At 45.4% G+C, this 12,458-nt stretch overlaps 1 protein-coding gene across 2 annotated transcripts in view; it reads left to right on the top strand.

The window, feature by feature from the left end:
- LOC307040239 (uncharacterized protein) overlaps positions 1-11,794 on the top strand; it is a gene marked incomplete at both ends in the record, with an annotated part of 31,688 nt that extends 19,894 nt beyond the window's left edge. For both annotated transcript variants that reach the window (XM_079682894.1, XM_079682893.1), the window contains one exon: positions 11,227-11,794. In XM_079682894.1, coding sequence (XP_079539020.1) covers positions 11,227-11,794 — 568 coding nt within the window. The remainder of the gene's footprint in view (positions 1-11,226) is intronic.
- Between the last annotated feature and the right edge of the window lie 664 nt (positions 11,795-12,458).

Consider the following 12,458-nt stretch of genomic DNA (forward strand, 5'->3'; position numbering starts at 1 on the left):
AGTATCATTCTTCTCTTTAAAAGGCCTTTTAGTCCGTTCATTTTCTTAAGGATTTATACTTGGAGAATGTATTAAATACTACCCTCTACTTATTAGGAAAATACATCATACAGTAGGCTATGTCTTTGTCACGATCACACCAGTTTGCTGTTTTATTTTGAAAAGTTTTCACCCCCTGTGTTATTTAGTTCATGCCTCTGTGTTCTATTTCATCCTTACTGACCGCCAGAGGGCCCTTCTCACTTTGGTTAAATTAATTCCTTGCGTCCCTCACTTGCGTCGTTTCCCTGTGACTAGTCCCTCCCACCAGGGAAGCATGGAGAGACGCAAGGAAACCACTAGAAGCAGGGAAATGAGTTTTAAGAGCAATGGGACGTCCTTTCCTCCGGAGCGTCACGTGAAGCGACGTCCGTTTGTGATGACACTGCACAGCTGATCGTCTGACAGCAGCTCTGTTCCCGTTATTTCCACACACACCCCCGCCTCTGTTAGTACACATTTACTGACACAAACATTTGTATCATCTGTTGTAGACCCAAATAAATAAAATAAAATAAGAACTAATTCTCAAAAAAGATAAACGCCATTCTTAAAATGTATAAACGAACAATAGTTTGATTAATATTGATTAGAGTGCACAAAATAAATACAATAATTGAGAGAAGAAAAAGAGATATGTTATCTATCAAAACCCAATTAGATTAACATTCATCGGCTTGCACACTTTGTTTGTTTGTTTGGATATGTAGCAAATTAACATTTTAAGTAGCACTTAATGACTGACTGAATAGAAATGACAATAAATGAAAATGTAAAACGAAAAAAGCGATCATAAAAATGTTTCCAAAAAATGAATAAAATGATTTTTGACCACTTTGTTGTTCAGATATATCACATATTTGTAACTAAATGATACATTAATTGAAACAAAAGATGGTATAAACTGAGGAGTGACTCCCGTGAGGTTCATGTATTTTCTTCACTCCGCTGGGAAACTGCTCTCATGTCAAGAAGCATCAGATCAGTGCATGCACTGCATCGTCCAATCAGTGACCGATACACAGTAAAGGGGCGGGGCGGGTGTCTGAGGATTTCATCGAAGGATGGTCTGGTGGTTCCTCGATTATAGCTCCTCCATTATCACTCCTCGCTCCTCCGGCACAAATAAGGCCATTGGGACGCTACTCAAGATGGCGCAGACAAATCAACTTCCGGTGAGACAGAGGAGCGAGGAAATGAAAAGTAAGAGAAGTGAGAAGGGCCCCGGGGCTGTGCTTAGCACTGAATATCTTCTGTCTCGCGCATGCGCAGGTCGAATATTTATATCAACAAAGTCACGTGTGACCTCATATGACCCCGGAAGGCATAAGTTCCGGTGTTGTCAAAGAGTTCAGTCCTTTTTCATCTTCTCGCTGCAAAGGTTACTACTTTATGAGTAGAAGCCAAGCTAGCTTATTGAAAATTAAATTCTAGCTCATCACTTCCTGTAGCCTTGTGATCGTCTCGATCGGAGCTGCGGGCTACAACGCTCGCCCTCCAAAGGCTGCGACGAGCTGTTGCCCTCCCAAGGGAGGGGGCCGCGGTGTTCACCGCTCGGACTCCGAGGAGCTCCGGAGCGGTAAAGAGCGGACGCTCCCGCACGTCAGTCGGTGAGATCGCTACCATTTATTGCTGATTGTGCTATCTAATCTCAAGCTAATGAGATAATTGTGTACAAGTTAGCCGACTGCTCTTGCTCAAGCTAATTTGTTACTGAACTAGTGAAGAGAGCTTCTCCGCTCCTCTCTCACGGCACACATTTGGTTCCTTACCTGTTCCATCCTCCAGTTAGCTGAGTGCTCTCGCTCAAGCTAACTCGTTACAACGCTAGTGCAGAGAGTGTCTTCGCTCCCCTCTCACGGCACACAATTGATTCCTGTTCCATCCTCCAGTTAGCTGAGTGCTCTCGCTCAAGGCTAACTCGTTACGACGCTAGTGAAGAGAGTGTCTTCGCTCCCCTCTCACGGCGCACAATTGGTTCCTGTTTCATCCTCCAGTTAGCTGAGTGTTCTCGCTCAAAGCTAACTCGCTACTGCGCTAGTGAAGAGAGTGTCCCCGCTCCCCTCTCACTGCAAACAGTTGGTTTATTACCCGTTCCATCCTTCAGTTATCAGAGTGCTATCGGTCGGGCTAACTAGCTACTGCGCTAGTGGAGAGAGTATTCCCACTCTCCTCTCACGGCATATATACCATTAACTGACTTAATTTTCTCACCCCAGTTAGCAGAGTGCTCACGCTCACGCTAACTACTATTTGGCTCACTTCCCTCCACTGTATATATTGTTTCCTGGCCCGGTTATTTACAGTCAGCTGAGTGCTCTCGCTCAGACTGATTTAAGCTGCCAGCAGCAATTAGTCTGGAGTTTTTTCATTGGTACTGCTCGAGCATCTGAGGGAGGGCCTTTCGGAGGACCTGTGCATGAATTGCACCATCATGCCTCGTGCGGTAAGAGCTGCTGGACTGGCCGAGGTAGAACTACTGACTGAGGGTGGCCTTCCCCCTGCACAGTCGACTCCAGCCCAACCTACCCATCCTAGGCGCTGGGCCGCAGAGGCTAACCCCGCCCAAGAAGAGGTCTAAGCCTGATGGGCTGTCCTCCAGGGTGGACCTGCTCACTACTGAGCTAGCCCAGATGAATTCACTACTCCTGGCTCTCCATTCTGGTGCCCATACAGAGCACGCCGCTGCACCCAATCCACCCATGGCTGAGCTGGTTCCAGATGACAATGTAGTCTCGATGGCAGCTTCAGCCACTCAATTTAATGAGTATGACGGGGATGGCCCATCCCATGCTTCTGGGCCTGGCTCCTGTACCTCAGCTCATGGATCCTCGGAGGGGGCAGATGACAGCTCCAAGGGTGCCGTCATTCGCATGGCACTGGCTCGCCAGCAGCTGGATGTATGGCAGCCAGAAACAGCGCCTGCCAGTGCATTCTTCAGGCGCACTCTGGCACCCGCCACCTTTACCGTTCCTCCCTCTTGTGAGTATCTGAGGGAGTTACATGCATGCTGGAGGGACACTAACGCACAAGCAGCGGTTTGATTGGCTAGAGCTTGTACTGGCATATGATTCGATTGGCTGACGCTTCCGTCGAAGCTTCAAAAACTACGCTTCGCTCTCACAATAAAGTTCGGCGAAGCGTGACGTCACCCCATTCAAAGTGAATGGGCTGAAGCGTTGAAGCTTTAACACACGCTGCTGTCTGGACGGGCCATAAGGCTCTTTCCTGTCTTACCTCCGATGGTCGAGCTCTGGCAGCCATACAGGATGCAGCAAGAATCGGCCTTGACCACATGCCGGCTGTTGAGCCTACCATTGCTTCCCTCATAGTTTCCCCTGACGAAGCTCTGAGGTTGGAGGCCAGGTGCCCTCGACCCCAATGTCGGGTCACTGATGACCATACTTGCCAACCTTGAGACCTCAGAAATCGGGAGCATTTCAAAACCACAGCGGGGGGAGGGGAGGTGCTAGTGGATCGCCGGAGCTGTTAGATTAACATTAACATGCTTATTGTAGTTCTGAGTGCAATGCCTTGCGGCCTGTAGCACCATCCTCTTGATATGTGTGGGCTGGACCAGGAAAGGAGTGAGCAGAGGGTTGAGTTGTTGATTCTTGTTCTGTTTTTCTGTGACTATCTAGTTGCGCAGGCTACTAAAGAGACGCGCTATCCATGGAAACCAAAGAATGGTGTAGCTGTAATAAAGTCAGAGTGGAAACAGTCGTGTGTAAATCTGATTTTGTCAGAAATCGGGAGCAATGCGGGAGAAATATGACCCCGGGACGAAACCAGGAGAGGGCTATGAAATCGGGAGTCTCCCGCGAAAATGGGGAGGGTTGGCAAGTATGCTAATGACCTGCTCTCTAAGGCTGACGATGCAGCGGCGCGCATGGGCCGTATAGGCAATTCCCTCTCTCACCTCATGCTCGCCCTCTCAGCTTCCCTGAAGCAGGATACTCTCAGCGCTTCCTCTACCAGTCTCAGTGACGCCTCATTACAGGCGTTCGCTCTGATGTCTAGAGAGCTTGGGCGCCTGATGTCCACTCTCGTCCAGACTCGTCGCCAGGTTTGGCTGGCACAGTCACCCTTACCAGAGGCATGTAGGAGGACTCCGTGTTGTCCCAGTGGAGCCGGGGGGCTGTTCGATTCAGCTGCCTAACAGGTGCTCGAACGGAGTGTTCAAGCTGGTCAGACCAGGCAACAGTTCTCAGCTCTTCGCAGAGACAGGCCCCCCGGTAGGCCTAGAGGTTCAGCGTCTGCCTCCCAAGGCCGCTCCCATTCACCGGCTCACCCCGGTGCCCGCCATGGTCCTGTTAACCCGCCCCTAAGGCAGCCTCGGCATCCGGTGCCAAACCGCCGCCCCCCCAGAGCCTCCAGATGCCGGGGGGGGGGGGGGCTGCTCAGCTACCCAGTAGCTCAACTACTGGGTAGCTCAAGCTTCAGTTCCGACACCGGCCCCCAGCCTTCAGCCGGGTCAAAATGACCACCATAAGCGACCCGGCAAAATAAATCGCCCTAAACCAGGAGCTGTCAGTCCTCCTTGCCAAGGATGCAATCGAGCCTGTGGACCCGGCTTCTACTCGACCTACTTCCTGGTAAGGAAGAAAGGCGGTGGACTTCACCCCATCCTCGATCTGAGGGGACTCAACAAGTTCCTAAAGATTTGACCTTTCCATATGCTGAGCACAGCGGACATTCTTCGTACCATTACCAGGGGGGAATGGTTCACGTCCGTCGACTTGAAGGACGCTTATTTTCATGTGCCTATTGTGCCTCATCACAGGCAGTTTCTTCGCTTTGCCTTCAGAGGCTGTCATTTCCAGTTCAGGGTGCTCCCATTTGGACTCTCTCTCTCCCCAAGGGTGTTCACCAGGTGTGTCGCGGCAGCCCTCTCGCCCCTGCAGTCTCAGGGTATGAAGATTCTGCCATACTTAGACGACTGGTTAATCTGTGCACCATCCCGGTTGCAATCGACCCAGGACACGGCTCTCCTTCTCACACGTGACTTTGTTGATATAAATATTCGACCTGCGCATGCGCGAGACAGAAGATATTCAGTGCTAAGCACCGCCTCTGGCGGTCATCCAGGATTCATAGAACTGGATACATACGTAACTATCGTTTTCCCTGCTGTTTCATTACCTGATTGTGTTCACCTTGTGTCTTTGTGTTTTCCTGCCCCCCCAGCTGTGTTCTGTCCTTGTGATTCGTCTTGCATGTATTTAAGTTCTGCTTTTCTGTTAATTTTTGTCAGATCCTTGTATCCTTGTCTTTTTTGCAAGAGTTCAGCTTTTTGTTTGTTGGAGAGTTTTGTTATTTTGAGTTTTGACTTTGACCGGTGCCCTGTACGACGAAGTCAGTTCAACAGACCCTGGATATCTTTGAGTTATCTGGTTTAACCTGTTAAGCCCTGAGTATCACATCCTGGCCCTGGCTGATCGCCTCACCCCCTCACCTGTGTATTTTCGCTCCCTGTTAATCACCTGCCTGGCCTCAATGAGCCTCAGCTGTCCCTAATCATTACTCCTCACCTGCGTATTTAGTATGTGACGTTTCCTTGGTCAGTGCCAGTTCGTCTTGTCTGTATAGCAGAAAGTGCTCCATGTTACTCTCCTGACGTAAGCTATTGTTCTAGCTGCTTAGCATTCGTACCAACCTAGTTGGTTGTTTTTTTGTTGCTTCTTTAGTAGTTTTCCGCCAACTTAGTTGGTTGTTTTTCGTTGCTTGCAGTCAGTACATTTTTTTATCATTGCCTGTTTTATTTTTACCTTTTGGATTAAACGCTTGACTAAAGACCTTTTTGCCTGGTTGCGCTCTTGAGTCCTATTTTTTGCTCGTGCCTGTACTTGTGTCTGATACTGAGCTTGTTTTTCAGGTCTCAGGCTCGAAAATGACATTCCCAGAACAAATGACCATATATTCCCTTCTAAAAGGGTTACATTAATAATATTTGTTCTCAAAGTAATGATAAACCTGTGAGTTGGATGTAGAAAAGTCAGAATCAATATAGATGTTTTTTATTTCAAAGAAAATTCAGATTGAACATCGTAAAAAATTCTTTTTTACTTATTGTGAAAACTACCCTTGGATGATGGTAAGGTAGACTAAAAGCTTTAGGAATCCAAAGTACAACATATAATAAGTACCCTGTATCAAGATTGATGCAAAACAAGTGACATTTGACCTTTTTAGAGAGGTTTAGTAAAAAAAACTCCACCTCTGAGGTGATTTGGGTGGAAATGGGCGTTTTTACCGTTTCTCTGGAACCCATTGGTCGATTTTGGTGATTGACATCTCTTTTTGACCGTTAGAGCCAATAGAATCAAAGGGGAATTTCCACATACACACATTACATTATATTACATTGCATTTAGCTGACGCTTTTATCCAAAGCGACTTACAATAAGTACATTCGACCAGGAAGATACAACCTTGAAGAAAACAGAATCATATAAGTACATCAGGTTTCATAGAGCCAAACATTTCAAGTGCTACTCAACTGGCTATAGATAAGCCAGTCCTTTATTATTATATAAGTGCTTTGTTAACAGTTCTTTGTTAGTAATGCTATCGCTCGAAGTGGAGTCGAAAGAGATGAGTTTTTAGTCTGCGCCGGAAGAAGTGCAAGCTTTCTGCTGTCCTGATTTCAATGGGGAGCTCATTCCACCATTTTGGAGCCAGGATAGCAAACCCACGTGTTTTTGCTGATGTGAACTTGGGTCCCCCTCGCAGTGTGGGTGCAGCGAGCTGTTTGGCTGATGCAGAGCGAAGTGCACACGCTGGGGTGTACAGTTTAACCATGTCCTGGATGTAGGAAGTACCAGATCCATTCACAGCATGGTATGCAAGTACCATTGTTTTGAAGTGGATTCTAGCAATTACTGGAAGCCAGTGAAGTCATAAACATGGTAAAAAAAGAAGGTGGGGGCTTTGCGAGTGCAGGTTTGCATCAGAGTGAACCTATCTCTCGCTTTGACATCTGGAAATGGAAAAGCAGGTTTATTGCTTATGGATTATCAGAAATCATTTCAAAGAGACACAGACACATTGGATTAACCTATGGATTAACTTCAGCAGCGTTTTTATCGTTGTAATGCCATTGAAGACCACTTTTGACCAGACAACGACCAAGGTGAGCCATGCTGCCATTTTTAGCTATAGCGCCACATGTTTTGATGTCTGTTATTGTTAATATCTTCGAGTTCTTATCATGGAGTGATGATTCATGTACTGATCGATTCTGTGTCATCTCACGATCAGATCGATGGGTTGGACGGGCAGCTACGATAAGTAATAAGGGTGCTATGAGTGAGTTTCTGTGCAAAACGCCGTTAGCATTGTTCGCTCGTGGCTAATTCATAGGCTAAGCGCTAGCTTTGTGGGTTTAAAAAAAAAAAAAAGATCAGTTAGCTGAGTTTCTTCCCATTACATGGATATAAAACATTCATAGTTTATTGAATATTAAGATGCCCTCAGACGCTGTTTCCTGCAGATGACGCGTTTTCCCCCCCGGTATCGGGGGTGCGGTGTAGAAGAGGTTAACTAACCCTAACAAACGAGATTTCGCTAAGCGGTCCAAAGAAGCTGGTTATCAACTCGGTAAATCCACCCAGGGTTTATGGCCCAATTCCAATCCACCCCTACACCCTACCCCTACACACTACCCCTCCGTTTGCGCGGAGGGGCTGCCACATTAAGTGCTGTTCCAAACCAACAAGTGTGGAGGGGGAGTGGGTTATCAAGCCCTCAAACAGCGAAGGTGTTTCTCAATGTCGCGGACGCTTCCTTGGTAGGAAATGTCTTCCGAGTAAGTTCCTTCAGAGGCTAGGCAAGAATCCTTCCTAGCATCGGAGAACGAATAATGGAACAGGCTAGCAGGTGTGCGTCATATGAGAGGCCCGGTTTTAAATTGAGCGCGATTTGTTTGAAGACTCATAACTGATTTGCAAAGATGTAGCCTACTTGAGTAATTGTATTTTTTTAAATGATCATCTCTCCAGGACAGAACCACTAAACTAACATAAAACCTTCTCTTTCTGTTTGCAGCCTTGAAAAAGTCCTGGAGGTTAAGCAGCCATAAGTAAATCATAAAATCAACATCACCAATCAATAATAAAACGTGTATTCATATCATACTTGATGTCTGCAAACCTTTTTTACACATATTGGGGCACATTGTAGCATAAACCACAAATATCAACAAAAGAGGCAAAGTCAAAACAAGGTTCATTTTAATTATTTATTTACGTGCAAAACGCTCTAAGGTCTCATTCAAACCTAATAGATCGCTTATCTGGTGTGCAACAGACGACAGTTTGTTACTTTGTTTCATTTTTCAGAAGGTTCGGTTTGCATTCACATGGGAAAAACTCAAACGGACTATAAACTTCAAACACACATTTACTACGCCACTAAACATAGCTTACTTACATTTAAATGTGTAGCGCACTGCCTGGATTCAGCCATTTTCAGCCAAAGATTTTGGAAATTGGTCCGTGCGCAAAGCATCGTGGGGATTTTAAGACCGCCGAGGATACACATGTGCATCCTCGAAATTTCCCGCAACAAAGGACTCAGTCCTCGGTAGAATTCCAAGGATCCTGTATATTGGAACAGTCCTTCGGCGGGATTCGATGACGTAGCATCCTTGAAATAGTGGCTCTGGAGGTTCACAATCTCATGATAACCTCATTTTTTTTTAAACTTAGGATCGTATACCTGTGTTTAGTCTAGAAAAAGGTACAGATTTAGCGATTCATTTCAGACAGTTTGAAACGCGAGGGCCGTGATTGGTACGTGATCTGCCCTCGCTCAAGGGCAAACCTCCAGCTTGACTTGAGACCGCCCCCGTGATAGATAAATGTAATTATAATGAAGCCAGCTGCAATGGATCATTGATCCACCAGGGGGTGCAGTGGGGTTCCACACTGGAGCTCATGTGAAATAAAGTCAGATACAGTACGCTGGATGTACAGCGGAACTTTGTTAAGATCCATTTGTCACGGATATCATACTCTGTGCTAAATAAGAGACATGTAATCATTTAAAAAACATCACCATGTTGTTATTTAACAAAATAATGTTGTTAAGTCGAAAAAAACGAACGGGAGGAAATGCAGCCCGGCTCTCGATTTTTAATCCTAATTTAATCATCATCTTCACCACGATCATTTATGTTTATGTTCGCCGAATTGACATGAAATCACTGACACATATGAATATACTGTATTCAACTTCATTAAAACGTTATTAACGTCCCTAAACTCAGTAATTCACTAAAAATATTCATATTTTAATGGAGCCTCTTCGGCAGATCAAGATCCCAACGCGCAGCGGAGGGATCCCGATCTGCATGGCGGGTGTTATTTTCCCCATAAGGAACAAGTCGCTGCAAATTATCCCGCTTATTACACGGCCACATTCTCAACAAAGTAACGACATGACTCCCAATATTAATTTAAATGCTTTTATGGATTTAGAAAATGTTTTTATTGATTTAAAAAATAGTTGTATGTATTGATTTAAATTGACATGCATCCGCTAAGAAAAATAGTCCGTTGTTACCGTTTTTTAAACAGTGTGAATGAAACGGCAGCTCTCTCCCCCCTCCCCCACTGATCTTTCTTCTCCAGCAGCTAAATTAACTGTAGGTTACTCTGAGTGACCATAGACTGTATGTGACAAGCTTACAGTTAGTGACGTAACAACACCATAAAAGCTGGTGGGTTGAAAGCAATACGGGAGGTAAAAATAACTACAATAATTGTGATTTATTTATTGTGACTTTTATGTTTTTAGGTATAAAATGTTATGTAATTCAGGCAAACGGTACGTCTACACTACAGGCATCAAAAAATGCTTTCAACGCTTCGCCCATTCACTTGAATGGGGTGACGTAGAAGATTTTTAATCTTCGCCGAACTGCATTGTGGGGAGCATGGCATGGCTTTGCAAGCATCACGAGCATCTATTGGCATCAAAAGTTGAACAATGTTCAACTTTTGAGGCTCAATGCTTGGCATCAGCCAATCAAATCCCGTTTATGCAAATCCCGCCAGTGCAAGCGCAGCCAATCAAACCGCGTGCAAGCTGGGAGAGCCAGACCGCAGTTAATTTCCTCATATTCCAAACGAGATATTACGGTAGCAAATCACCCGGTTCTTTACGACCGGAATTATTTACCGGGATACAAACCGGAGGAACCAGGCATGGAGGGAGGTGGCAGAGACAGTGGGTGAAACTGGTAGGTTTTTCGCCTGTTTGGAGAGTTTATATCCAGTTTACTTCGTTTTAACATTTCTATTGCTTTGTATGTCGGGGGCGGGAGATTCATGTGATTGGTTGTTGGTCGCGTTGCTCGCAAAAAATCGCCAAGCTTCAGGCACGCCCAGCTTCAAGATTTTTTGATGCCTGTAGTGTAGACGGCCCGTCTACACTACAGGCATCGAAAAAATGCTTTCAACGCTTTGCCCATTCACTTGAATGGGGTGACGTAGAAGATTTGTAATCTTCGCCGAACTGCATTGTGGGGAGCATGGCATGGCTTTGCAAGCATCACAAGCATCTATCGGCATCAAAAGTTGAACAATGTCTTTTGAGGCTCGATGCTTGGCATCAGCCAATCAAATCCCGTTTATGCAATTCCCGCCAGTAGAAGCGCTAGCCAATCAAACCGCGTGTATGCTGATACCGCAGGTCTTGACTATTTTCCATATGTCATAAAATGGAGGATAAATTAATCATTGCCGTGGCAAGTGTCCCAGTCCTGTATGACTGTACTCTGTTCACCTCCCGGGACCTAAACTGGAGGAACCAGGCATGGCGGGAGGTGGCAGAGACAGTTGGTGAAACTGGTAGGTTTTCAACTGTTTGGGGAGTTTATATCCAGTTTACTTCGTTTTAACATTGAATGGACAGCTAGTAATGTAGCATAACATATAATATATATTAATATAATAATAAAAAAATAAAAAAATAATATATAGAATATAATAATTATAAGCATAATATATAACATAACATATAATACATGCACAGCTATCAAGCATAGACAGTATATTTAGCCAGCATGGAATGTAGCATAAAAATAGCAGTCATTAATGGAGGAATAATTTAGTAAATTCAAGAAATTAACTTTATTATTTATTAACTTTATTATTTCATTTCATTTTATGTGTGCAAAAACAGATGGAAGACTCTGAGGGACAGGTTCCGCAAGGAGAAGAATATGGAGAAGGAGGCAAATAGAAGCAGGGCAGGGTCTGCAGGGGGGTACAAGCCCTGGTGTTTCATGGCAGTGATGGGGTTTTTAACCCCATTCATCATAGACCGTGAGACGTCCCGCAATGTCCCCCGGCAGACCCTGCCTCCATCCACCCTGGTGGCAGAGGAAGAGAGCCAGGTAGAGAGTGAGCCAGCCAGCCAGTCAGCCAGCCAGTGCACCAGCCAGCCCACCAGTCAGCCCGCCAGTCAGCCCGCAAGTCAGCCCGCCAGTCAGCCAGCAGAAGCCAGCCAGGAGGAGAATGCTGAGGTCCGGGGCAAAAAACGGAGGAGGGAGAGGGAGATGTCCTTGTTCGAACGAAGTCTGCTGTCAGCAATTGCCCAGCCAACCCCACCAGTGGTGGAGGACGACGAGGACTTGCAGTTTTTGAAGAGCCTCTTGCCCACCATGAGGCTGATGACAAGGGGACAGAGGGCAAGAGTCTGCCTCGGGATACACCAGTTAATTTTTGACGTGGACCAGGACAATTTATAATTTAATAATTTTTTCACACATACTGATCCACATTAAAAAAATGTACACTCATCACACACACTTCACTCACAACATTACCAAATAAAACATTATTTAAAGTATGTTATTGCTATACTGTGTCTTCACTTGTTCATGTGGTTTGTCAGTTGCAACATACCAGAAGCTTCATGTATGTCGGTATATATACTGTAATGTGCTTTCTTCTGTAATTGTTCATGTGAAAACCTATTGAAATCATGAGTGGTTTATCAGTAAAAACAGGGCTGAAAGAAAAAGGTTGTTTGTCATATCATAATATAATAATATCAATTCAAGAAACATGTTTATTAGGAATGTTTGATTTTAAAATGGCTCATTTGGAATATTTGCTCTTTAAAGAAAATGGGTAGCTCTTAAAAGAGCTTTTGGTTTGGAGGAGCCATGGTGACCCTACACCACTTTATGCTGCCATGACACTACACCCTCCTCATTCAAATAGGAGCAGAAGGTCTCCCGCAGTTGGATGGATCGGCGTGTGGCGTTGTTTGAGCCCATCCTAGGTGCATCGCGCAGGGTTGGAGCTTCATCACTCGACTCTGCGACGACAGGGACGACAGGGACGACAGGTGTGCGTGATGGCCTTCCTATTGTCTTCCTGTGGAGGAAGTTGTGCAACACACAGGTG

The sequence above is a fragment of the Notothenia rossii genome (genome assembly GCF_949606895.1).
Source record: "Notothenia rossii genome assembly, chromosome: 5".
Classification (NCBI taxonomy): Eukaryota; Metazoa; Chordata; class Actinopteri; order Perciformes; family Nototheniidae; genus Notothenia; species Notothenia rossii.